Raw genomic sequence first — 27,330 nt, forward strand, 5'->3', positions numbered from 1 at the left:
TACATATTCAAATATGTTCGTGATTAACCCAACCTTGAAAAATATTGAAAGATGAGTGGTAACTATTTATGCCATTATTTCAAATTAGAATGAGAGCACATCAGGAAAGCATGGTACTTTAATATACGTATCTTATTAACCCAATATTCTTTTTTAAGTAAGAGCAGCATGTATAGGTTTGGTGCGTGACTTATCACACATTACTTTCAGAAAGTGTGCATATTCTGTTTATCGGCAATAAATAACATAAGACGATTCATACGGGTAAATACGATTTACTTCAGAACTAGTATAGATTATTTAAGGTTAGGGGGAAATGTATGTAATTAACAGAACTTTGGCCGGGTTTGAAGGATTTGGGTCCTGGCTTGGGCTTTGTGTTGGACGTGTAGACGGCATATCCAGGTTTGACGTATCAATAACAAAAATGATGTCAGATGCAATTCTCTGCCTTTTCGGGTGAACAATTGGCTTGCCTTTGGATGTGTTTGTGGCGGGTGCCACTAGTGGATCGGAATGAGCTCGCGTTTTTGCGAGCACCCAATGTCATCATTCATTATGATGAATCATGAAACATGCTCCTGATGTTGTCGCAATGGTGCAGTTGGCGCTACTTTTGGCAAGGGTTTCTCATGATTATGGAAATGCTTATGTCGCTTTTGTTGACCGATAAACATGAAAAGATATAATGTTAGTGTATATGGTCATGTAATTAAGAAAACAAACGACGAGTGGGAGTTGTTTATTGTACGCTAAACAACGACCGAGACTCGTTTATTTCTATATGAGATATCAACATTACGTACAGCCTCTTTTAGGGTGTTAAATTAGGAAAAAATACACGCTTTACAATTTTTACCCGTACTTAAATAATGATGATTTCTTGAATAGAATCCGACAGCGGCCATGCTAGATAAATCCATTTTAGGATTTGAGTTTGGTCCCGCATATTCTCACAATTTTCTCGTCAATCATCTGTACCTTTTCTCCCAATACCGATTGTCATATCACTCTCACTTTCGGATTCTCCAGCAACATTTATTGGGAACAACTCACTAGACACATACCTCTCAAAAATAAGGTCAAATTTACAAATTTTACTTTTCAAGTTGCGAGTGCATGTTCGAATCTCAATAAATGACGTCATGATAGAACAATGTTTTATCGTGAAATAAATATCGCTTCCTTCTTTGTTCTTTGTGATTTATCGCGTAGCTATCTTATATCATCAAATGCCAATTTCTAATTGCTTTATCATGACGTATCCGTGTCATTTAGCAATAACATACACAAATATCGTTGACTTCGACGTTGAATAGTGTCATGAAATATGATTATCCTCTTGTGTGCAATATTTCTGGTTGATAAATCTAACATATTCTTACTTTAAGAATAGCTACTATACATTATTATATATCCCTTATCAGGACTCTGTAACATTTGCAAAATGATACAAATATAAAAATACAACTGAACCTAAATGTAATGTTTTAATATCCTTACGTTGCTGAGTGCAGCATTTAACAACAAACAAACAAAACATAATATCTTTAAGAATTATGTTAACAATTCCGATGCTAAAAATAATCTCACAATCTCTATACCTCTTTCTCTCTATGAAAACATAATAACTTTTTTTTTAATAATCTGAAGGAATAATAATGGCAATACTATCATAATTATCATCATTATTCATGTTACTTATCCTCAAGTGAAGTAGTCCTCCACACTATACATTCAGTGAAGAAGCCCATGAACATATAAACTATGTAACATACATTCATGGAAATTAGATGAACAGTTGAAGTTAGCAAATGATTTTATTCGGTCGAACGTCTATCAGCCATCTATCCTATTCATGAAGAACATTTCACGTGGGACCAACAGAGGGAATTATGACTATCGACTTGCTAATTATTTTTTATATTCATGCCAGCTCAAACGATCTATTGGCTTGATTTATTGTTATGGTATCCACAAAATAAGTAGGATCCGATTTTTTCGTTTTTGTTGAAATAAAACTGAATAATATTTGCTGTTTACATATCAAAGTTTGCCAAATTGTTACAAAATGTTTGCCCACAGCAAGGCTACGTATCCCCAACATATTGTGCTAGGCACAGTATCACTGGACTGAGGGAGGGCGGTTAGACTAAAATCTAGTCTCTGAAATGAACATATCGTACATAAAAAAACAGTTGTTTAGTTATCTTAATAAAAATATAATAAAAAGGAGCCCAGTGACTCTCTTCAGTGATCTAGACTTGCCAAACATTTTAGACTTGCATGGGCTGTATTTGATATATATTTGTATCAGGGTCTGTAAGACAGACTAGGAGGGCGGTATTCCTCCTTGTGGGTCACCTGCTTGGCAATATGGGACGGGAAAACAACAGGGGGTGAGGGCAGTTAAGTTGATGGTACACACAGATAAGAGAGATCATTTTACAAATGTGAAACCTCAGTCCACAAAGGAAGAGGCGAAAGCTGAAACTTGGTGAGGTTTACAGAACAAAGGCAGTTATTTCTAGTTTCTTACTGACTCTAGAAGATACATTTAATAAAACAATTAATGCGTGTGTATGTGTGTGTGTGTGTGTGTGTGTGTGTGTGAGAGAGAGAGAGAGAGAGAGAGAGAGAGAGAGAGAGAGAGAGAGAGAGAGAGAGAGAGAGAGAGAGGTAGAAGAAGAATTGTACACCATAAAAATGGCTACGTATGTAGTTGGGGTAGATATGTTGAATGCCCGGCCAGTATGACCTTTGAGTCACTAAAATCATTAAAATGCGTAAAACTGTATTTGAGTGAAAGAAAACACTATAAGTGAGTGAAACAAAAGACCTAAGTACAGGCACACCCAGTCCCCCAACCCCAAGTCTGCATGTACCAATACTCATACCTGCCACATCCTCAACCACTTAACTTACTCACACAATCATCTGACAACATGTTCGCCAACCCTCGTATCACAATGCATGCACGCATGCACGCACGCAAACACACACACACACACACACACACACACACACACACACACACACACACATCACATTCTTCTTTCCCCACCATTATGTCTACGTCAGCCATCATGGATCCATGCGCATGCTTTCATACATAATCCATCCTCCAACCATTCCCCAACATCCATCGAACTATAACTATATCCGCCCTCATGTATCGGTATTCGTGCTTTCATACATACATACACCCCCCTACCATTCCCCTACATCCATCGCAGTATAACTATGACTATAACCGCCTTCGTGCATCCGCACTTATGTTCACATTGCATTGCATATGCATCGAATTACACGTTTAAAATATCGTAAATATTTTACAACATGTACATATTATATATCAGCAAACAGAGGTTATTATAACGCAATAGATTTCATCCGTCAAAACATCACAGAAAGAGGGGCAGCCTGGAATTTTACAATGGCATCTGAATGCACTAAGACGTTCAACTGGTCAGGAGGTGAGAGTTGCGGAAGATTACGGTAAACTTCAGTTACAGATCTCCATTACGAATATCTAAAGTATGAATAAAGCTTGCTATGACGTGTACTTCATGCCTGCAGAATTAGCAATGTCCTTAGCTTTAAATTGTATGTCTAAATGCTTATGTAGACAAAGACCCAAATGTATATAGGCATGACCATATTATATTCTACGCAAATATCACCACATTTAAAAACAAAGCTAGATTGAGTCTTTGAAGGGCATTAAGAACTGATACACACAAGGAAAAATATTTATGGATGTCAACGGAGGAACACTGCGTTTCGGAATATGTACTTTCTCCTTCATCAGGTGCATGTTATTAAATGCTATGAGGCAGAGAACATATATTTGTACCTGTAAGAACAACAAAAGTAAAAAGATAGCAAAGAAGGGAACGCAACAAGGGAAGCCAACAGATAACTGGCATGGCGCTGATTACCCCGCCTCCCGTTTGCCCATTGTCCATTTCCCATTACCAATCATTCATAAGTTAAGTTTTTGCTTTAATTTGTCCATTGATAATCAACCATCAACGTCTATTATCTCCACCCTAAAAATATGTAGTTTACTGAGAAAGTGGTATCCAAATATAATGTGTGTTACTGTTGACCACTTTCTTAAAGGTATTGTTGGTGCAAAGCTTTCGGTCATAGAAGCCGTGCCATTTTTCTCTTGTCAGAGGAGTACACAAAGTATACGTCATCTGGACTAACATTTTTGGTTCGGTGGCTGGGTTAGATCGCCAACTTTGTGTTCTGGCGATTGGGTGCCTCACTCACAGTGTGGGTTCAAATCACGGACGGGACTCAACCCAAGAAAGTACGAGAATCTGTACGTTACTCAGAAAGTGTTATCCCAATTATAACATTTGTTGTCAAGAAAACACAATAAATGTATATTCGGCTTTGGATGGGTAATGATATCACAGACATATACGGATATTGATGATGACTTGGAGGAGCTTCGTAACGCACGTCTTCTCAATTCAGGGATTGGTAAATCCAAATATGTGTGTGCGCGTGCGTGCGTGCGTGCGTAAATGTGGGCCTGTTTGATGTTACATAAAACATTCATCTTGAGCGGGATGGTAGTTCAAGTTGGATTAGCATGTTAACTAAATGATCTTCTTTAGGCAGAGAATGCCGCGCATGAATGTATTGATGAAATTCCTAGGTACATGGGGCCTTTTCGTCCCCAGGAATACCCACAGTGGAGACTTCAATGGGGATAGGGTGTACACCATGTGCTACCTGGTAGATTGAGTGTCATCAGACCGTCAACGTTGGTCTTTGACTGATTGTGGCGTAAAACACACTTATTCATTTACTTATATCGGAAATTGAATGTTCATCTTAATTGTTATTGTTAAACATGTAATATATTTTTAAAGAAATAAAACAGTGACATAATAACTACAACTTTATGTGAGCGCGAGTAGCTTTTTTGGAATGAGATGAATAAGTCTTATAAAGTTGTAAGCTTCTTCACAACCGTGTAACTATGAATTGACTTTATTGGGTAATCAAAAAAGAGATAGGACCTAAAATAGCCAAATTTCATACGATTGTACTTGTCCGGCATCTTGGATGCAAGGCGAAAACATTTCAGCGCGTTTGAAGCCACTGAGAATGCCCCCTGCAGAGTTGGACGAACATTCTGCGGTGGCGCGGCTGAGTTGACCTGAGGCTACGATCAGCAGTATTTCCTGTCCAGGTTATTTAGGTCAGTTGTTTGTGTGTGTGTGTGTGTGTGTGTGTGTGTGTGTGTGTGTGTGTGCGTGCGTGCGTGCGTGCGTGCTGGGGGGGTTGAGATTGGGGGGGTAGATGATAGATTTAGCAACAAGTAAGGTCATCTTGAGTGGGAGGGTATTCGCAGATGGATTAGCATATGAACTATGATTCTCTTTAGGCAGAAAATGAGGATCCACGATGTTCGACCTGGTAGAAGTGTGTTATCAAACCTCACAGCATTGGTTTTTTGACTGACTGTAGCGTCAAAACAAACTCATTCATTTACTTGAACTGAATGTTCATCTTAATTGTTATGGATAGTCACGGTGCCATGATCCAGAGTACAGGGTGTCATTAGATAGAAATAAACTAAGTAATAATAGGATTACCAGAAAAACGGGGTTTTACACACAAGCCAATAAACTTCGCTCATTAACACCAGAGTAAGTCAGTGCAAGATTGAAAACTGCCCCATAATTATGTATGACAGGCTTGTCGGGTATTGCTACATGTATATGTGAAAACAAAGTTATTAAAATGAAGAGCAAAACTGATGAAAGTTAACAATAAACGTGTATACGTGTTATATCGTCACTGCAAAAATAATGATTGTTTGTCTTTAGTATTAACATTCAAATACGTTATATCTGTATTAGCGATATTGTCTTTGTTCCACCGGTGAGTCAGCGTTAGCCGTACTATCTCGTAGTATAATTTTATTTCTGAAGACATCACGATACAGTTTTTACGATGCATCACGTCTGCACTAGCGCTTGATAACAGCCTTGTGTTTGGGTGTTTCAGTGGTTTAAATCGCTGCTCTTGATATTGTTGATTAAACTTTGATACTATGAACAATATAATGTTATGTGAGAGGTTGACTTTAGAACGGTAACATACTAATAGTATATAGGATGACATAAACAGAACAATGAGAAGTTCGTCCAGATTAGTGTATAGGCAACTTTTAATAATTAAAATAATTACATTCAACAACTCCCCTATTAAGTCCATTTTCCTGACTTATAAGTAAATGCAAGAACAATCGGCCGGAATACAATGTATAGTTCTTGTCCACTTCCATATGACTATATAGCATACAATAAGCTATCGGGTCCCGTTTAGATCGGTTTGGGTGGCAGCCTAGATAGCCATAGAATAGTTTCATCTTGGAATCTCCCATATCACTGGGGATACTCTTCAATTTAAATGGAGTTACTCGTTACGATTCCGAACCTTCACGTGACTGTGTTTATGAACCATTGTCCAATAGTGGTGACATTAAATCTAGGAAACAATACGCGAAATCGCGCATGCACAGAACGGAAAATTTGGTCAAGGCATTAAGTAATCCGCATGCGCAGAACGATTGATTTCAGTACCTCCGCTAAGCGCTTCGAGTGCAGCGTCAAACGCGGGCCTGTAATCTAACACGCGGGGACTGACCAATGAAAACTGAGAAGTAGAAATACCGGTAGACGCTGTTGTTTGATTGACAATGTCAATCAAGAAAGGGAGGAGCTTAACGCTATCGTTCTCTCCCAGTAAATTCCGATGTCAAATAACGACGTTATTTGGACGGAAAAACGATGGTTTGAAAACGTCCAAATAACGTCGTTTTTCCGTCCAATGACCATATACGGAAAAAAACGACGTTTTCGTGTTTGCAGTGTCAGGAACTGATGTTTAAGTTTGTAATCAGATATCAAGGTAAACGTCCTTACAAGCATTTCAGTCTGGTGGTTATCTTCACAACCCATTCATCTTCACACCTTAGAAAGGAACATTGCATTTTACACACAATATTTCTATCTAACTACCACTGTTTCCGTCGTTTGTCAGGTCAATATGGTACGCTTTGTGTGGGCCTGAGGAGGGAGGCTCATTTTGCATTCCTAACAAGATGAAAATTGATAATTTGTTTCGTTGATTAAATACTGTTCAAGTAAGGACCGTAGGTGTATACTCATTTTGGCATGACCAAATAAAAGGCGAAGGCTTTGTTGAACCTGAAACATTGAGTGAATGGGCAATGTCTTAACAGTCAATTTGAATAAACCCAAATTTAATCGTAAATGGCAAAATATTTTAATAATTACACACACAACTGTTGGTTGTCGTTCATATGTGGAATTTGTGAATATTAGGTTTAACAAAATGTTTTTCATTGATACAATTTTTTTTTGTTCATATCAGTATACAATGGACAAACAGGTATAAAGTGATACTCATCAACTGTAATGTTGAAGATGAGATGCATCTCAACCGAGTCGATGGTTATTCGAAACGTATTCAAACCTTACGTATTCAAATATTTTTCGGTACTGACATTCTATTTGATAACGACATGATAACTGCCTTTAAAAGAAACCAAGCTGAAATGTCATTGTTAAAATACATGCCTTATGTGTATTGCATTCCTCAGATTACCGATGGTGTTTCTGATGTCTCACATGGCTTTACACATGTTTGTACGAGGTAAGTAACCATTCCGTAAACGTCACGTGTAAATGACTGTCGGACTCTCGGAGTCACCCAATCCAATCCAAATTTGCATCAACTATCATGATCTGGAATACAGACTGGCACAAGTATTCATAATGAAAACAAACTGTATTACGCCATACTGAAACACCAAACGAGTTTCAGACAACAAGTAAAACTGAGCAAGGGAGATAGGTGTATGGATATACACCTGCTTTATTGCAGTGAAAGCATAATTTAATAACGAAGTTGTATATCCATAGAACTATCTCCATTGATCATCATGTCAACTTCTAAATGTCACTTCAAGAAACACGTATAACTATGACATAGTTTGGAGAGAATACTGGCTGGCTACTCTGTGACCTGTAGATGCTGTCGGAACGTGCTGGTGGGGCATACAAGAAGGAACTATTTGAGAAACATAAACAAACCATAAAAGAATTTTGTCATCTGTTTTAATTCATTTCACGAACAGCAGCACAATTTGAAACTGCATAAAAAATACTCCGAATCTGATTGCAGTACAGACCATATATAAGCTTTCAAGAAGAGTCTGGTCATCAAGTAGTATCAGTTGTGAGGTTTGACTCCTGGTATGTGTCTGTATCCAGGCGATGCCACCACCTCCCTCCATCTTCTCCTACAGGAGTTCTACGACTGGCGGCTGGAGGATTCGCCCGAGTTCGCCACCTACTCTGGCACATATCGCTTTAACGACAGGCTGCAGGCGTTCAGTCTCGCCCGAATGGACGAAAGAAAAGTAAGTGTGTCCTTTTAAAGTAATTGGTTATTCTTCACTAAATCATCTACCCGTCCAAATCATTGAACACACAGAAAAGTACTTGATGCGATGCCATTATTGGAATAGATTCAGTAATACTACCGTGTTAACATGCACCTGGTGTTTTGTTTTAGGAAATAGCAGACATGTTTAAGGAGGATTTAGAAACTATTGATGCTTCAGAGCTGTGTAAGACGGACAGGATAAATTACCGCATCTTGAAGGATGTGCTTGAGACCTACCTGGAAGGCTACAGATGGAGGAGGTGGGTGTTGCGTGCACACTTCGGTTGGGTTTCGCTGTCATGATCTCATGCAATTGTGTGAGTAAGATAACAGTTTAGTCAATGGACATAATGGACATAATTTATTCAGAGAGTTTAATAAATTAGACTAATGTGCAATCACACGCTTTTTACAAACGGGAATAAAAAAAATTGTACTAAATTTCTTTTGAACTACAGTTTGTAGATTCTGTGTTCACAATCTACCATTACATTACCCTCACCGTTTCTACCGCTGCATTATCTGAGGGTGATATAATGCATCGGCTTGTCTTTCATAGCACTCTTCATGATATATTATTCCGCTGACATAGTTTTCAATGGTTAAATATACACAACCTACTGCAATTTATGGCCTGATATGACTGTAACTAAAGTATTCGTCCATGGAATTCAGATATGGGTCAATCAATCCTTTGAACTTCCTGGAGGGAATACACGTGGACCCAGTTCACCACGTGGAGGCCACGCCTTTCTTCACACGAGGGGACTATGAAAACTTCCTTGTCAGACTTGAGAATACCCCATTGCAAGTATGTTGTCATAAGGAGGTCGTGGGAACACACTGAAACACTGTCAGACATGACTTCAGCTCCAATAGCAGCATCAGTATGTTAGCGATCTGTAGAATGGAAACACTGTCAGACATGACATCAGCTTCAATAGCAGCATCAGTATGTTAGCGATCTGTAGAATGGAAAGTTGACGTAACAAACGTCATTAAGGTGTAATTTTTAACCGAATTCTTTTAACTTCCTATTTATCTAACCTGGGCCAATGACAAGAAGTTTTGCTATTGTTACCGTTAACCAACATACGCATTCGCTGCCATGCTTTCGTCTCCATCTTACAGTTAGCTGAATATCAGGACCTGTATCGAACAGCGATCGGAATCAACCATACCATGCACAATGTCTCCGTTGTAAGTATAACGTGTCCATGCATCGTCTGACATTTATGATTATGTAATCTTAGTTATAGGCAAGAAATGATAGTTTAGGTTCATCAGTATTTATATTTTGCCTATTGGTCATACTCGGCAATATATTTATGTCTCCTGACAGATTCGAGTACCTGCACAAATAGAACGACTGCTTGTCCGCCCTGAGGAATCGCCATTTTATGAACCTTTTACAGGTCTTCTAGACGAATTCCCCTTTTCTGACACTGCCAAGTGAGTACTGTTCCGAATCTAGCACTCAAACTCACCAGCGAACACTTCCAAGTAGGTTGCACTCAAACTCACCAGCTAACACTGCCAAGTAGGTTGCGATCAAACTCAATAGCTAACACTGCCAAGTAGGCTGCACCTATACCTCGCATGAGTGTGTCATGTGGGTTGCACTCTTCATCAAGTAGGTGTCACAGATGAAAGATCATGGATTTTAAAATGATCGTTTATTTACACTTAACTTAATGTTGTATTTGCAGAAGCGATCTACGAGACAGAGCATATTCGTTAATTCAAGGATTACTTGGGGCATTCCAAGACATGAAGACATTCCTGGAAACAGTGAGTTAGCAACGTTGTCACCAAATCGTTTGTATACTCGTCTTTAAGTCACGTCGTTTGCTTCAAATAGGTTTTGGGTATGAGTGACAAGTCGGGATACTGTAAAGTGTGCATTATTGTTTTCTTAATTCTAGTTACTAAAACATTTGGGACAAAAGGAATATTACTTGCTCACATTTCATTTTGTGGATAACATGTTTCCCTCATTATTCCTGTAGGACTATTTCCCCCGGACCAGGCAGGGGTGGGGAGTGGGATCACTCGATGATGGCCAGAATTATTACAAGGCGTGTCTCCAATGGCATCTGTCGACAGCCATGAGTCCAGAGACCGTTCATCAGATAGGACTTCAAGAGGTAGAGAGGATCGGTGGGCTGATGCGGAAGGTGAGACATGATAAGATTGGCTAAACGAGTAGGGACTGATGTGGAAGGTAAGAAATGATAAGATTAGCTTGAGGAGAGGGGGGGGGGGGGGGGGGGGATGGAGAAGAGACATGATAAGATTGGCTGGAGGAGAGGGGGCTTCAGGGGGTAGTATGATGTGTGTCTCGTGAGGAGAAGAGGGGCTTCAGGGAGTAGTATGTTGTGTGTCTCGTGTAGAGGAGAGGGGCTTCAGGGGGTAGTACGATGTGTGTCTCGTGAAGAGAAGAGGGGCTTCAGGGGGTAATACGTAGTGTGTCTCGTGTAGAGGAGAGGGGCTTCAGGTGGTAGTACGTTGTGTGTCTCGAGATGAGGAGAGGGGCTTCAGGGGGTAGTATGTTGTGTGTCTCATGAAGAGAAGAGGGGCTTCAGGGGGTAATACGTAGTGTGTCTCGTGTAGAGGAGAGGGGATTCAGGTGGTAGTACGTAGTGTGTCTCGTGAAGAGGAGAGGGGCTTCAGGTGGTAGTACGTTGTGTGTCTCGTGATGAGGAGAGGGGCTTCAGGTGGTAGTTCGTTGTGTGTCTCGTGAAGAGGAGAGGGAGTAGTTCAGGGGGTTGTACGTAGAAAACCTCATCCATACGAAGCAGATGAGACAAGGGGCGAAAACGTATGGCAAATGTGTTGTTCTTCTATGAGTATTTGCAAGACAAGTGTATCAGATAGTGATGTGAAGATCACCATAGTTCTAATGACGAAATAGCACAAAGCTACCTAGTACAGCCAAGCAGTTGAATGACCACAGAAGGGTAATTAATGTTACAATTGTTATTTCAGATTGTGAAGAAGCAGAACTTCAAAGGGTCAATTACTGAGTACTTTGCTTTTCTGAGGAACAATACCTCCCTGCATACAGATTCAGCGGTAACTTATTCAAATACAGCAGTATACAACCAGATGCTCTGAAAACTGACTTAACCCATACATTCATGATAAATGATTCTTTGAAGGTCATATATAATACACTGCCAACTGATATAGAAGCGTACATATTCCATCAAGTGCATTTTCTTTGGTTTTCACATAATACCGATGTCGTTTTATCCCATCCCAGAACAACCCATTTTTACCGCTGCAGATTTACAACGTGAACACTTGACGTTCTCAAATACCCATGTCTCCTGCAGCAGGCGTGCTTGAATGCAGGTATTTCCTAGAAACTGTGAACATGTCTTTCAACGATAATGCCACACCACCCAATGAATGGTTGTCGCTACTTACCTCCAGCAACAGGATGTACGGACACTGACCTGCCTGCTCACCGGATCTTAATATATCGAATGAATCCTTACGTACTTACCATTCAGACCTACCACCCCTCGATATTGTAGTCTTACAGGAAGCCTTTTTGAGATCCTGCCAAGCGACCCCTCAACCTCCATGATGGGAGCAGATCCATATGTTCAGTGTGTACATTATTTGACATAGGGAAGATCACTTAATATACTGATCGTTGCAAACTGGCAAAACTTGTTATTCTAGGGAATCTACGATATTCCTCATATTCAAGTCATAAGTTCTCTGTGAGGGACTTTCATTTCGTTGTTGTAATCTCATTGCTCAGTTGTTTGGATGCATATACAACAACAGACATGTTTTCTGAAGCTGCACTTGTTCTATTTTGGCACACGTTGATGACCATTCAATAGTTGCTAGTAGTTTATTCCAGTCCCATGTCCCCTCTCGCAATAGATACCATTACGCAGGAGACATTAGTCTTCCCTTCCCGTAGTCGCCATTGATCTCCAGCAGTACATCTTTCCTTTCTTGAACCGCCTTCATGGTCTGGTGGACGTGGCATCTGTCTGAAGACCGGGAGGACGGGTGAAGCGTCCTTGGTCGTGTCATACCACAGGGAATTAAGATCAATCGATCAATCTTTTTTATTGTCAATACGGAAAGGCCACGGGCCTATAGTATATGTATTACAGAGTTTAAGAGTAAAGGCCGAAGACACAAAAGACTTCCTAATTGACTTGGCATGCTAAATATACATCGATTCGTTTCAAATAATATTTGTATTAACTGATTTCATTTAAAAAAAAATTGTTTACATTTGGATGAACAAAATAAATTCGTTTTAGGTATATTTTTCTCAAGTTACTATAAAAAAGTACTTGTTGTTACCCTGACTGGCACTCCGCCTGAAAGGGGCAGATATGGATTGGTGGGCTCGGAGTCAGTATACTGTGTCTGAAAAGGGTATCCATGACACTCAAACTCCCATCACTCATTTCACATCACCTTATTCTTCTCTTCCTGCAGACACCCTTCATTCTCAGCAGTAAACTATAGTCTCCTCACTCTGTTGTTACCATTGACCTCCAGCAGTAGACATTAGTCGTGTATTGATATAAACACCATTGACCTCCAATAGTAGACTATAGTCTCCTCCCTCTGTTGTTACCATTGACCTCCAGCAGTAGACATTAGCCATGTATTCAGGTATACACCATTGACCTCCAATAGTAAACTATAGTCTCCTCTCTCTGTTGTTACCATTGGCCTCCAGCAGTAGACATTAGTCATGTATTCATGTATACACCATTGACCTCCTTTAGTAGACTATAGTCTCCTCTCTCTGTTGTTACCATTGACCTCCAGCAGTAGACATTAGTCATGTGTCCATGTATACACCATTGACCTCCAATAGTAGACTATAGTCTCCTCGCTCTGTTCTTACCATTGACCTCCAGCAGTGACATTAGTCGTGTATTGATATAAACACCATTGACCTCCAATAGTAGACTATAGTCTCCTCTCTCTGTTGTTACCATTGACCTCCAGCAGTAGACATTAGTCGTGTATTGATATAAACACCATTGACCTCCAATAGTAGACTATAGTCTCTTCTCTCTGTTGTTACCATTGACCTCCAGCAGTAGACATTAGTCATAAATTCATGTATACACCATTGACCTCCAATAGTAGACTATAGTCTTCTCTCTCTGTTGTTACCATTGGCCTCTAGCAGGAGACATTAGTAATGTTTTCAGGTATACACCATTGACCTCCAATAGATCACTATAGTCTCCTCTCTCTGTTGTTACCATTGGCCTCCAGCAGTAGACATTAGTCATGTATTCAGGTATACACCATTGACCTCCAATAGATCACTATAGTCTCCTCTCTCTGTTGTTACCATTGACCTCCAGCAGTAGACATTAGTCATGTATTCAGGTATACACCATTGACCTCCAATAGTAGACTATAGTCTCCTCTCTCTGTTGTTACCATTGGCCTCCAGCAGGAGACATTAGTCATGTATTCATGTATTCGCCATTGACCACCAAAGAAGACTATGTTACTCTCTTTCTGTAGATAGAGATTAATACTCGAGTATCTGAAAGGCACGAGTGCATTAATCGGTTTCTTACACATCCTAGCCTCGTACTTTTTTTGCATCGAATCGATGCATTTTGTCTATTCTCATGATCTCTGTGGCGCATTAATACATAACACTATAGTCATGAGTGACATCACCAAACGGACCGCTTACTAATCATAAATAGTATGACCCTGCACAGAAAGGTTTCCGCCATAACTGTGGATTATCAAGACGATGATTATAATGCAGACTAGACAAGATGAAAGAATATGTATGAACCCACTGGATGCCGAGTTAATAATTTTCACCACAAAGAAATAACCGAATATGTACAACAATTACTACCGGTGACCGACTTTTTCAAAATGGCGTGTCCACCGTTGACAGTACGTCGGGATTTTCAGATGAGGATTTTCGTTGATTGAGGGATCAATCGTAAGTAATCAGAAACTATCTGTCAATCTGCGTGCTGTTTGTCTATGATTTCCATGGTAACCAAGAGAATTAGTCCGAAATGCAGATAAATATCGTCGTCGTTGTACGTGAGTTTGCGTCAATCATGGCGTCTCGCAGGGCGGAAACTTATACGATTTCTGTTCAATTTACCTGGTCATTGTAATGTATATATATTTTTAATTCCATAATTCGTGCTATGATACTCTTCTGATGAATATTCTCAAACACGTGAGCCAATTTATGCAACAATTAGAGGAATGGATCTCTCAAACCTGGATAAAATACTACACAGTGTAAAAGCTGAATTTCGCTTTGTTCAAACATTTCAAACAAGTACAATTTTTCTAGCACAGTGTTCGTTTCCAAATGTAACATTTCAATTGATTTCATCTAGATGATTAGTACTGGTTACAAAGATCATTTTTCCATTGATTCTAAAATGTAGGAAGAATTCAGGGATGTATGTATCGCAGCTGAGTAATATAATATACGTGATCTTATAAGCGTATATAACCGGCATACGTGAAACGTGATTTTGTAAACACTATCCAATTTTGCGGAAAGTTCTAAAACATTCTAAACGTCTTATCGGCGACATTTCAGAATTATCATTGGTGATTTGATGAAAAACAGATAATACCCGTGATCACTTATAAGCTATTTTTGAAAAAATAATTTCTTCGATTAGATAGATGTAAGGGTTGTCACGTGAGTGTGTTTGGGGATGGTAAATATCCTGTTTTAGGAAAAAACACTATGTATTTAGCTCCCCTATTTACCATCCCCAAACGCACAAGCGGGATAACCTCTTTATCATATAATGTCATTCTTCGCTTTTGTGCTCGAAAAATCTCTTTCCATCTCTTACAAACATAACCTAAACATTGCAAGTTTTCCTGGAATGTGCGCATTAATATATATTACATCAGGAGGTAAGTGACGTGTCAGTCGTACAGTGACAACAGTCAATATAGTTCCAACTGAAACCTGTTTCACATACAGTGGCGTAACTTGATATAGGGAAATCCACAATTGCCTAAACAAATTGTTTCAATGGCCTTTCGTGGCAATCCATCAGTCTGTCCGCTAGAGTAACTGCCCTTTAACCAAAGGGAAGCTACTCTTACCCTACTCAGTGAGACGTCACATCTGTTGACGGAAGTATAATGTTACGAAATGCAATTAGATGTGCACACAGCGACAAAACGAAACAAGGTAACAATTTGGACATATTTCGGCCCAATCCAACTGTTATAATTTGGGGGAAAGGTTCCAAGCACCGCTATGGGAACTAATCCCGCTTGGCTAGTGTCCTCGCTAAATTGTTTCACAATTTATTTCTCCAAATTTACCCAAACTTGTAAAATGCTTTAGCTACGTCACACGAACATACTGATTTTCAGTATATTAGACTAGTCTTTTAATAATGATAGCAATTATTCCAGTAGTTTCTCCATATCCCGATGGTTAATTCTGACTCGACGCCATGATGGTTTGTAAATACTAAAAGTATCCCGTACTTGACTTTTGGTATTTGCATCTCAATCCGCATATGACCACATCGGATATAGTTTTTATCCGTTGGCTTTATCCTGCCGAGAGACCTATCCTTTATATGATAATAATCTAAACATACAGTAAATAACGCACTGAATGGTAAATTCGTAATGTATAAAAACATAACGAGGTTTCCTAGGTTTCTAATTTTCAGAGGTAATTTTCAATAATGTTGGTTTGCCTAAAATGACAGTAGATGATATCACAGAACAGGGAATTTCCCACAGAATTCAAAACAATGAAGTGCATCAGTGTGCATGTGCATGATGTAATTGTGTTCGATTTCGAAGTGAGGGCTGAAGAGAACGGACATATGAATTATGTCCTTGTGGCATGCGGGGGGTTTACAACGTTCAACACAGACGTATGTGAACATTCGAGTAAAACAAGAGTAACCTATCAATGACTCACGATGAGGAAAGTAGGCTCTCATAATCTGACGGTCATCATCATGGAGTAGACCATATTCGTATCTTCCTGTAGAATTGCAGTCTATTGTTCCAGCAGTTGAGGGGCGGTCGGGTAGCCTATTGGTTAAAGCATTCGCTCGTCACGCCGAAGACGCGGGTTCGATTCCCTACAAGGGCACAATGTGTGAAGACCATTTCTGGTGTCCCCCGCCGTGATATTGCTGGAATATTGCTAAAGCGGCGTAAAACCGTACTCACTCACTCACACTAGCAGTTGATGAGATGACCGTCTCTTAGTAGACACTTATATGTCCTTTGTCAATAGTCGACGTTGTCCTGTAAGTTTCCAGTTCTGTCCTTTCTCTGCAGGAGGAGCTTTTAGAGGGATATAACAGGTTGATCAATGAAAGAATAAACCCTAAACTCCACGAGGTCTTCAACCACCTACCGGATTTACCTGTCAAGTAAGATGTCATTTTGTAGTTCTACTACTACAGCTACCGCTGCTGCTACTACTACTACTTCTACTACTGCAGTCGGTGCTATATCCATTACGACAGATAATGCGGCTACATCTACTACTACATACAACTACTACTACGCTTACTCTACAATAATTACTATTTACTACTGCCACTACTTCTACAGCTATTAATACTAAGACAACGACTACGCTAGCCGCGAATATCTGACTATGACGACCACTACTAGCACTGTTACTGGTTCTTCTTCTTCTTTTACTACTACTACTACTACTACTACTACTACTACTACTACTACTACTACTACTACTACTACTACTGCTACAGTCGTTTTTTGTTTTTTCGAATCTACTTATCAAGTTAGTTTTAGTCATAATAGCATGTAGCGTAACTTTAGCTACTCACCAACTTCTTACTTGGAAACAATGGTTTTCAGTCACCCAATTTCGTCTTCATAAAATCTTTACATTAATTTCTTTGAAAACGTCATTTGCTCTACTTCGCCTTATGCCAATGTCCGTTTATCTGGAATAGTCCCATATCGCGAAGTTTATCATTATTTTACGATTGCTACAACAATATCTCTACAACATTCGCGGTGACACGTCTAACGCGTTTATACTACTATAACACCAACTACGTCATTAAGCATCTCTCTACGTAAGTTCTACATGTCCATTGTGAGTGTCGTTGTGTGACGCATCAGTTCTGTGTTGATCAAGTTACATGGATGTTTAGGGTGGAGCCCATGCCGTATGACGGCCCAGCCGGGGAATACCAGTCAGGGTCAGAGGATGGATCCCGCCCAGGGATCTTCAAGGTCAATGTTAATAGACCCCACGAAATGTAAGTCCGCTTTCTTAATCTCAATTCTATTTTACATAGGGCATTGTTTATGATGACACTATAGTCTGGAAGTTGATTTAAGGTACCGACGTTTACTACATTATCTAAAAAACTATTGGACCTACTCCAGTCAAAGTTGGTATGAGATTATTAAACAGTCATACATAACTGGATATTACATTTAAAGACTATCGGTGCATGAATAAAAAAATATCTCTATTTAGCTATCACTATATTTCATCAACAACCAGACCTGTTCGTCACGGGTGGAACGAGCATTCATTGTAACAGCCATCTGCATAATGCTACCCCTGCGTCACAGGGCCATATGACACAGTTGAACCAATCAACTCAACTCGAAAGGTTGCACGGGAATCACACACGCACGAATACGGTGTTAGCGTTGGGCGTCTCAAGCAGTTATTTAATAATATTTATCCAATTATTTTTGCATTCTTTTTCAGGTCAGTGTTATTGACTTGAATGTATCATTCCTTGCCACATTATTATATTTCATGCATCATGGTGGCGGTCAGTAAATAATCGAGTCTGGGCCATACAATCCAGTGATTGACATTATGAGCATCGATCTATCCATTTGGGATACGATGACATGCATCAATCAAGTATGCGAGTCTGACCACCCGACCCCGTTAGTCGCCTCTTATGACAAGCATAGTCGCCTTTTATAGCAAGGATGGGTTGCTAAAGACCTATTCTAACCCGGATCTTTACGATTGCATTCTGCTCGTACACAACCACATAAACAGTTTTCGAAAACCGTTTATTCCTCCTGTTACGAGTTTCCATATCGATGCTGTATGTTTTCAGAGGGAAGTATATCATGGTGCCCATCACACTGCACGAGTCTGTGCCCGGCCACCACTTACAGGTAAAGTTGGCTTCTATTGTCCAGAGTATATATGTCTACCTAAACAATGGCACGAACAGCTTACTTCAATGTAATTGTAGTGGCCGAGTACCGATGTTTTACACATGTGTCAGTTTGTTTTCAGATCAGTTACGCATTAAAGGCTAATCTGCCCGACTTCCGGCGCAACACCGAGTACTTCCGGTATTATGAGGTGCCCTTCCACTTCCCCTTCTACACAGCCTACAGGGAGGTGAGTCGAGGGAGCATGGCTTGTTTGTTTGTTATTTTTAAGCTTTTGTATTCCACCTATAAATGATCGAGTCAGAACCTGACAATCCAGTGATTGATATCATAAGCATCGATCCACGCAAATGGGATATGATGACATTTCAGCGAGCCTGATTACCCGATCCCGTTAGTCGCATCTTACGACAAGCATATTCGTCTCTTTCGACAAGCATGGGTTGGGTTGCTGAAGACCTATTCTTACCCGTATCTTCACGCGTCGGGGAGCATGGTAAAGAAACGGTATCAAATCATTAGTTCCCACATTTCTTGTCGGTAGTACAGTGTAGAAGTATTTTTTGCGTTGAACCAATCTTATATCTCTTCAAAATTAGTAATTCTTCATAAATTAACCAACTTATGTGGTATTCGCATTTCGTTTGTCGGTGAGTACATACTTACTAGTATACACACTATGCTTCTGCTTCTGCACATATACTACCTGACTCCTTGCAGGGCTGGGCGCTGTATGCAGAATCACTCGGGGAGGAGCTCAACTTATACCAAAATGACTACGAACTGTAAGTGTGCATCTTAAACAGTGGTTATATGCTTAAAACTCTTGTGCTTTCGAACGGGTAGGACTGGTCTTAAAACCAAATGTCACAACTGTGGCAACGCGTTGATTTGAAGCATATACAGCCTGCCCATCATTACTTCCTGTGGAGTTAAAATTAACAGAAGTTTCTGTATTTTAAACAATGCATTACACATTAAATTAGTGCATGGTATGTAACGGTTTTACATACATGTACAATCAGGACATTTCGTCCTGTGTTTGGAATGATGGTATGGTTTGAGTTTGACTTGAGTACGGTTTATGTATGGCGTGTTCACACAGCCTATGTTTGGAGAGGTGAGTACGTTTTTTCTTTGGAGGTACGAACACGTTCTGTGTTTGGCGTTGTGAGTATGGTTTGAGATTGGCGTGATGAACACGGTCTGTGTTTGGCGTGATGAACACGGTCTGTCTTTGGCGTGATGAACATGGTCTGTGTTTGGCGTGATGAACATGGTCTGTGTTTGGCGTAATGAACATGGTCTGTGTTTGGCGTGATGACCATGGTCTGTGTTTGGCGTGATGAACATGGTCTGTGTTTGGCGTAATGAACATGGTCTGTGTTTGGCGTAATGAACATGGTCTGTGTTTGGCGTGATGAACATGGTCTGTGTTTGGCGTGATGAACATGGTCTGTGTTTGGCGTGATGAACATGGTCTGTGTTTGGCGTAATGAACATGGTCTGTGTTTGGCGTAATGAACATGGTCTGTGTTTGGCGTGATGAACACGGTCTGTGTTTGGCGTGATGACCATGGTCTGTGTTTGGCATGATGACCATGGTCTGTGTTTGGCGTGATGAACATGGTCTGTGTTTGACGTAATGAACATGGTCTGTGTTTGGCGTGATGAACACGGTCTGTGTTTGGCGTGATGACCATGGTCTGTGTTTGGCGTGATGAACATGGTCTGTGTTTGACGTAATGAACATGGTCTGTGTTTGGCGTGATGAACATGGTCTGTGTTTGGCGTGATGAACATGGTCTGTGTTTGGCGTGATGAACATGGTCTGTGTTTGGCGTGATGAACACGGTCTGTGTTTGGCGTGATGAACATGGTCTGTGTTTGGCGTGATGAACATGGTCTGTGTTTGGCGTGATGAACACGGTCTGTGTTTGGCGTGATGAACATGGTCTGTGTTTGGCGTGATGAACACGGTCTGTGTTTGGCGTGATGAACATGGTCTGTGTTTGGCGTGATGAACACGGTCTGTGTTTGGCGTTGTGAGTACGGTTTGTGTATAGCGTGATGAACACGGTCTGTGCTTGGCATTATGATTACGGTTTGTGTTTGGCGTGATGAACACGGTCTGTATTTGGCGTGATGAACACGGTCTGTGCTTGACGTAATGAGCTCGGCTTGTGTATGGCGTGATGAATATGGCTTGTGTTTAAGGATGGGGCGCTACAGTTCTGAGATCTTCCGAGCATGTAGACTAGTGGTGGACACAGGCCTACACTACTACGGGTGAGGTATTTCACATCTGTATCAATACACCGACACCTGTGTATAGCATGAGATGAATATATAACTTCATTCACCGTGAATATACACTGAAACACATATACTGAACCAAATTAAAAACTTCACAATCCTAAAATTTTAACATTTTGACCAGTTATCATTGTGGGCCCTTATTGTGTATTTAAACAGTAATGGCCACGTATTGTCTTCAGATAACACCCGTTTTTGTGCAGGTGAATCGATCAAAATCATGTGCACAGCACTATAGTGGCAAAAGTGTTTTTTCATGTGCAACTGGTCACGTGGCCATAATGCCGCACGTGTTTTCAGCCATACTTGTTAGCAGTCATTAACAAAAACAAAAAAAACACAAGAAAACAATAGTCTTTACGGCCATTTGTCATGCCACGCCTTTCAAATGTGCAACGTGAACGTGCCATCGGCATGTTGCAGACGGGAACGTCCGTAGCTGAAGTCGCAAGGACGATGGGTTGTAGTCGACGGACTGTTTATGATTTACAGACGCGTCTACAGCAAACGGGTACCACCGCTGATCGCCCTCGGCCAGATCGACCACGTGTGACGTCACATGCAGAGGATCGTCAGATTGTCTTACGACACCCCCGTAACCGACTTTTGACTGCTACATCAACCAGAAATGAACTGTTTAGGGGTAGACTGAGTGCGCAAACTGTTCGAAACCGCCTGAGAACTGCTCATCTTCGAGCACAACGGCCATACTGCGGGCCGATTCTGACTCAATTACACAGACGTCAACGTCAATTGTGGGCACAGCGACACTTACGATGGACTCAGAGGAATTGGAATCAAGTCGTCTTCAGTGAAGAATCCCGATTTCATCTTCGATTTGCTGATGGTAGGGCGAGGGTCTGGAGGCGCCGTCATGAACGTTACGCCCAGTGTTGTGTACAGGAAGCTGACAGATTTCGAGGCGGAAGTGTCATGGTGTGGGGTGCTTTCTGTGGCAATGCACGTTCCAGGCTTCTTGTCATCCGTGGCAACCTCAACGCTGCTGCTTACCGTGACCAGGTACTGGCACCAGAACTTCTGCCTTTTATGGCAACACATGGACCCGGTTTGATCTTCCAACACGACAATGCCAGACCCCACACAGCAAATTTGACAAGGAATTTCCTTCAGAATGCGGGAGTCAACGTCATGGACTGGCCGTCAAGGTCTCCCGACCTCAATCCCATCGAAGACGTCTGGGTCGCTCTTGCGCACTCTCCAGATCCAACCACAGAATTTGCAAGATCTTGGCACCATTTTGCAGCAACAATGGCGTCATCTTCCCAATCATGTGTTCACAAGTATCACAAGGTCAACGCACATGGTGGCCATACACACTACTGAACTTGTGTTTCATCAGATTCTCGTGCTTGGGACTTATGATTCAAACTGTTGATATTATTACCGAATAACGTAGGTGCTTGGAACAAATTATGGTTACAACCGTTAAGCAAAATCCTTCTTTGGACATTAATGATAAAAAATTACCTTCTCTGATACATTTGTCCGTTGTATATCATATATGGGATAACTTTTAAAAATGTGAAGTTTTTAATTTGACTTGATATTTTGACTTTGAATTTGTACAGATATTTTTTTCGGGATATAAACTACAAATTTTCTATTCTACACACATCTGAATTCTGCTTTCACCACAGCCCTGTTCCTGTTTCTTGGTTGTTTTCTTTTTATCTCAATTCCACAAACATGGAGGCATATTTTTCATGATTCTTTCTCTTGCTATCCACAACTTTTACCCATTAAGATGTTCTCACTATGGTTGAACTGTTTCTGCCACTGAAGGCAGGCTTATCCTAACACCGTGGTCGTTGTCTGTCTGAACCAGGTGGAACCGCGAGGAGGCTATCCAGTACATGCTGAATTACACATCCTTCTCTAGGGCGGAAATGACGACAGAGATTGACAGATACATCACATGGCCAGGGCAGGCATGTGCATACAAGATTGGCGAAATCAAAATAAAAGAGTTACGGAAGAGAGCACAGGATGCATTAGGTAAGGACATAAGAAGGGGGAACCTGCACCTTCTACACAGGATGCATTAGGTAAGGACATAAGAAGGGGGGCCTGCACCTTCTACACAGGATGCATTAGGTAACGACATAACGAGGGGGAACCTGCACCTTCTACACAGGATGCATTAGGTAAGGACATAAGAAGGGGGAACCTGCACCTTCTACACAGGATGCATTAGGTAAGGACATAAGAAGGGGGGACCTGCACCTTCTACACAGGATGCATTAGGTAAGGACATAAGAAGGGGGAACCTGTACCTTCCACACAGGATGCATTAGGTAAGGACATAACAAGGGGGGCCTGCACCTTCTACACAGGATGCATTAGGTAACGACATAACAAGGGGGAACCTGCACCTCTACACATGATGCATTAGGTAAGGACATAAGAAGGGGGGACCTGCACCTTCTACACAGGATGCATTAGGTAACGACATAACGAGGGGGAACCTGAACCATCCACACAGGATACATTAGGTAAGGACATAACAAGGGGCACCTTCTACACAGGATGCATTAGGTAAGGACATAAGAAGGGGGAACCTGCACCTTCTACACAGGATGCATTGAGTAAGGACATAACAAGGGGGAAGCTGCACCTTCTACACAGGATGCATTAGGTATGAACATAAGAAGGGGGAACCTGCACCTTCTACACAGGATGCATTAGGTAAGGACATAACAAGGGGGACCTGCACCTTCTACACAGGATGCATTAGGTAACGACATAACAAGGGGGAACCTTCACCTTCTACACAGGATGCATTGAGTAAGGACATAACAAGGGGGAAACTGCACCTTCTACACAGGATGCATTAGGTAAGGACATAAGAAGGGGGAACCTGCACCTTCTACACAGGATGCATTGAGTAAGGACATAACAAGGGGGAACCTGCACCTCTACACAGGATGCATTAGGTAAGGACATAACAAGGGGGACCTGCACCTTCTACACAGGATGCATTAGGTAAGGACATAACAAGGGCTAACATGCACCTTCTACACAGGATGCATTAGGTAAGGACATAACAAGGGGGACCTGCACCTTCTACACAGGATGCATTAGGTAAGGACATAACAAGGGGGGCCTGCACCTTCTACACATGATGCATTAGGTAAGGACATAACAAGGGGGACCTGCACCTTCTACACAGGATGCATTAGGTACGGACATAACAAGGGGGAACCTTCACCTTCTACACAGGATGCATTGAGTAAGGACATAACAAGGGGGAAACTGCACCTTCTACACAGGATGCATTAGGTAAGGACATAAGAAGGGGGAACCTGCACCTTCTACACAGGATGCATTGAGTAAGGACATAACAAGGGGGAACCTGCACCTCTACACAGGATGCATTAGGTAAGGACATAACAAGGGGGACCTGCACCTTCTACACAGGATGCATTAGGTAAGGACATAACAAGGGCTAACATGCACCTTCTACACAGGATGCATTAGGTAAGGACATAACAAGGGGGACCTGCACCTTCTACACAGGATGCATTAGGTAAGGACATAACAAGGGGGGCCTGCACCTTCTACACATGATGCATTAGGTAAGGACATAACAAGGGGGACCTGCACCTTCTACACAGGATGCATTAGGTACGGACATAAGAAGGGGGGCCTGCACCTTCCACACAGGATGCATTAGGTAAGGACATAACAAGGGGGACCTGCACCTTCTACACAGGATGCATTAGGTAACGACATAACGAGGGGGAACCTTCACCTTCTACACAGGATGCATAAGGTAAGGACATAACAAGGGGGAACCTGCACCTTCTACACAGGATGCATTGAGTAAGGACATAACAAGGGGGAACCTGCCCCTTCCACACAGGATGCATTGAGTAAGGACATAACAAGGGGGAACCTGCCCCTTCCACACAGGATGCATTGAGTAAGGACATAACAAGGGGGGACCTGCACCTTCCACACAGGATGCATTGAGTAAGGACATAACAAGGGGGAACCTGCACCTCTACACAGGATGCATTAGGTAAGGACATACCAAGGGGGAAGCTGCACCTTCTACACAGGATGCATTAGGTAAGGACATAAGAAGGGGGAACCTGCACCTTCTACACAGGATGCATTGAGTAAGGACATAACAAGGGGGAAGCTGCACCTTCTACACAGGATGCATTAGGTAAGGACATAAGAAGGGGGAACCTGCACCTTCTACACAGGATGCATTAGGTAGGGACATAACAAGAGGGACCTGCACCTTCTACACAGGATGCATTAGGTAACGACATAACGAGGGGGAACCTGAACCATTCACTCAGGATGCATTAGGTAAGGACATAAGAAGGGGGGACCTGCACCTTCTACACAGGATGCATTAGGTAACGACATAACGAGGGGGAACCTGCACCTTCTACACAGGATGCATTAGGTAAGGACATAACAAGGGGGGACCTGCACCTTCTACACAGGTTTCATGAGTGTAGAACTGAAGTTAATAACTGAAGTATATCATGTGTTAGAAGTGAAGAAAACAGTATCACCCTTTTAACATTCTGTATGAATACTGATTCCAGGTGAGCTGTTTGACATTCGGGACTTCCACTCCGTGGTGCTGGAGAACGGCCCTATGCCTCTCACTATTCTGGAGGAGATCGTGGACGACTGGATCCTCCACTACAGGCCCTCCACCGTGGACGAGACGTGCACAGACGCCGCACATACGCAGCACGTCTCTGTTCTTATGTCTCTGTGTCTCATCACTCTCAGTTTATCTTAGTGACAAAAATGAGCTCTCAATACGATCATGTGCTCAGGCTCATCCTACGAGATCAATTACTGAAGTTTAAACAAGATTGCTCAAAAAGAAATATCCTACCCACCGCTAGCTCTATAGGACTCACCCATCTAACAGAACAAAAGGTTCAATCACGTGTAGATTCCCACCTGACGAAAAATACTTCTTTGCTATAACAGCCGTTGTTTTTAAAATACCACTGGCCTTCCTAGCCTAAACATTATTTTTCTTCCTTGCGATTATATAGAGATGGAAAGAATGGTTACGCGGTTGATATAACAATTTTCCTTCAGGGAAAAGGTTTGCCTAGTTCAAATAGACGGACTTGACTCACTGTAATATTACCGACTATGGCGTGAAACCTTCTTTAGTAACTTAGTGTATATCACAAACCGCAAGGGGTGCGTTTCCATCTCTTGTCTGCGTGTTCAACCCAGACAGTTGTGGCTTCAAATTTGTTACGGCTTATTTTGCAGTTCAACCAGGTATGTTTTGTTTGTCAGTCCACTGCCATGTAGACGGGCCCTCGATTTCCACATTGGTACACTATGTTAAGGTTCATTCTTTGTGCCCCGCCATGATGTTTCTGGAATACTGCTGAAAGCATTGTACCCATACCCACTCGCTACGCTGTGCATCAACAAGTAGTTTCAACAATATTGACACACTCAAGATAAACTTGACTTTATACCATTATGCTTATTCGCTCACGCACTCATCGTCCAGTATTGTGGACAGATGTCCAACTGCAAGTACTGCGTGACATCGTACTCCTAACCCCAATATAACCTGTTGTGTGCCGAAGATGGTACATGATGTACTTATCTTTACTGGCCACATGTACTGGTGTCATTGATAACATTGATGCGATCGTAAAACGCCAAACACGACCGGAGTGCTGAAGATAACAATTCTCTTGGAATCCTGAGACCTGTAAATATACAAGTCACTGATGATAATTTATCATTGATAAAATTATTTTTATACAAATCGTGTTTCTGTTGTGTTCGGTCTCTGGGTAGACTGGCCATGGTCCAGAATATACAGGACGCCATGGTATTAATGGAATAGTGTTCACTATCGCGTAGATCTAAGTTAATTCACTTGTTTATCATAATTTATCATCCCACAGGATATATCGCTTGGGTGAGGTACATTGTAGATATCGCTGCAATTAAATTGCATCACAATGCTTTGGAGACCATTGTGACGTCATTGTTACCATGACGTCACAATCAAATGACATCACTAATGGCTCTTCTCCTGAAACTGTTAGCAGTGCTTTTTACACTTCGTACACTGCTTACTACTACCTACAAACTGAAAAATTTGGAAGAAATATGTTGAATGAGAAACAAAATCTCACCCGAGTGTCTTTCGATGTCAAATATATCAACACTCATTGATAAAAGTCGAAAAACTCCTCGGGAAGCCTCGGATCTTTTCCACTTCTATCAACTCGTGTTGACATATTTAATGAGAATGGGTGAGGATCTCTATTTATGTGGCTACACCGG

General features: G+C 41.4%; 1 protein-coding gene across 2 annotated transcripts in view; it reads left to right on the top strand.

Moving 5' to 3' along the window:
* The window catches only part of LOC139447416 (uncharacterized), a 41,181-nt gene extending 14,437 nt beyond the window's left edge, over window positions 1-26,744 (top strand). Inside the window, exons 2-18 of one of the 2 annotated variants that reach the window (XM_071228752.1) lie at window positions 7,658-7,710; window positions 8,366-8,479; window positions 8,635-8,765; window positions 9,181-9,316; window positions 9,637-9,705; window positions 9,848-9,957; window positions 10,215-10,296; window positions 10,515-10,682; window positions 11,494-11,580; window positions 16,837-16,931; window positions 17,688-17,795; window positions 18,627-18,687; window positions 18,812-18,919; window positions 19,411-19,475; window positions 20,908-20,979; window positions 22,853-23,022; window positions 25,593-26,744. In XM_071228752.1, the coding sequence (XP_071084853.1) occupies window positions 8,465-8,479; window positions 8,635-8,765; window positions 9,181-9,316; window positions 9,637-9,705; window positions 9,848-9,957; window positions 10,215-10,296; window positions 10,515-10,682; window positions 11,494-11,580; window positions 16,837-16,931; window positions 17,688-17,795; window positions 18,627-18,687; window positions 18,812-18,919; window positions 19,411-19,475; window positions 20,908-20,979; window positions 22,853-23,022; window positions 25,593-25,795 (1,680 nt within the window). In that variant the 5' untranslated portion in view covers window positions 7,658-7,710; window positions 8,366-8,464 and the 3' untranslated portion in view covers window positions 25,796-26,744. Of the gene's footprint in view, window positions 1-7,657; window positions 7,711-8,330; window positions 8,480-8,634; window positions 8,766-9,180; window positions 9,317-9,636; window positions 9,706-9,847; window positions 9,958-10,214; window positions 10,297-10,514; window positions 10,683-11,493; window positions 11,581-16,836; window positions 16,932-17,687; window positions 17,796-18,626; window positions 18,688-18,811; window positions 18,920-19,410; window positions 19,476-20,907; window positions 20,980-22,852; window positions 23,023-25,592 lie in introns of both variants that reach the window. The other variant, XM_071228751.1, reaches the window with a different exon arrangement.
* Window positions 26,745-27,330: the final 586 nt, after the last annotated feature.

The sequence above is a fragment of the Haliotis cracherodii genome, unplaced genomic scaffold (genome assembly GCF_022045235.1).
Source record: "Haliotis cracherodii isolate W230 unplaced genomic scaffold, xgHalCrac1.p SCAF_7, whole genome shotgun sequence".
NCBI classification, from domain to species: domain Eukaryota; kingdom Metazoa; phylum Mollusca; class Gastropoda; order Lepetellida; family Haliotidae; genus Haliotis; species Haliotis cracherodii.